Genomic DNA, 759 nt, shown 5'->3' with positions numbered 1-759 from the left:
ATATATATATATATATATATATTGTTATTATTATATGCAGAGAGTGAAGAGAAGCCAACGGACACAAATTGTATGATATGGGCGGTGGAATCTCATCATCTGCGAAGAAAGAAAAACAGTCACCATTCCGTTACGGTGAACCCGACAAGTTGAAATTACCCAACAGTGTAGAGATCGGCGATGGCCACACCAGTATATGTGTAGCAGCACATCCCAACAAGAGATGTGTGTGTTTTCTTCTCGTAACACACCTTGAAGAGAAGAAGAAAGAAGAAAAAGAACAGGAAACTGAGGAAGAAGAGAAAAAAGAAGAACAAGAGAAGGAGGAAAAGAAGAAGAAGAAGAAGAACAACAACACCACTCCTGCATTTGTACAGTGGACATTCTATAATGACAGTAAGAAAGATAATGTACGTGTGATTGTAACCTTTTTGGGTACCTCCGACGGTATTCAAACAGTGAGTCCAACCACAGAGATGGACCACACAAGTGATGGGAGTCTGCGAGTATCGGCTGTAGTCCACGCAGGGGAAACCCTGCCTTTTGTGAAGGGATATGTGAAGGCGTATTTACTTAAATGTGAAGAAGTGACAGAATAAGAGTGATGAATTGAAATGAATGTGTATGGAAGGGTGAAGATGAAGGAGGGACAATCAAATGATTATCCCCCTCCTCTCCCTCCCCCCTAAAAAAAAAAAAAGAAAAATAATAGATTGAGTGTATTTTATTGTTAAGTATTTTATCTGTGCAAATTCTTTT

General features: G+C 39.1%; 1 protein-coding gene across 1 annotated transcript; it reads left to right on the top strand.

Annotated features, from left to right (window-relative positions):
• Positions 1-77: 77 nt before the first annotated feature.
• Positions 78-599, top strand: TM35_000141680 (uncharacterized protein; the record flags this gene model as incomplete). The annotated part of the gene is made up of 1 exon (XM_029025613.1): positions 78-599. The coding sequence occupies one exon, from the start codon at positions 78-80 to the stop codon at positions 597-599; it is 522 nt and encodes a 173-aa protein (XP_028883023.1).
• Between the last annotated feature and the right edge of the window lie 160 nt (positions 600-759).

Source organism: Trypanosoma theileri (assembly GCF_002087225.1).
Source record: "Trypanosoma theileri isolate Edinburgh chromosome Unknown TM35_Tth_14_V1, whole genome shotgun sequence".
In the NCBI taxonomy this organism is placed as follows: Eukaryota; Euglenozoa; class Kinetoplastea; order Trypanosomatida; family Trypanosomatidae; genus Trypanosoma; species Trypanosoma theileri.
This window is presented reverse-complemented; position numbering and strand designations above follow the sequence as displayed.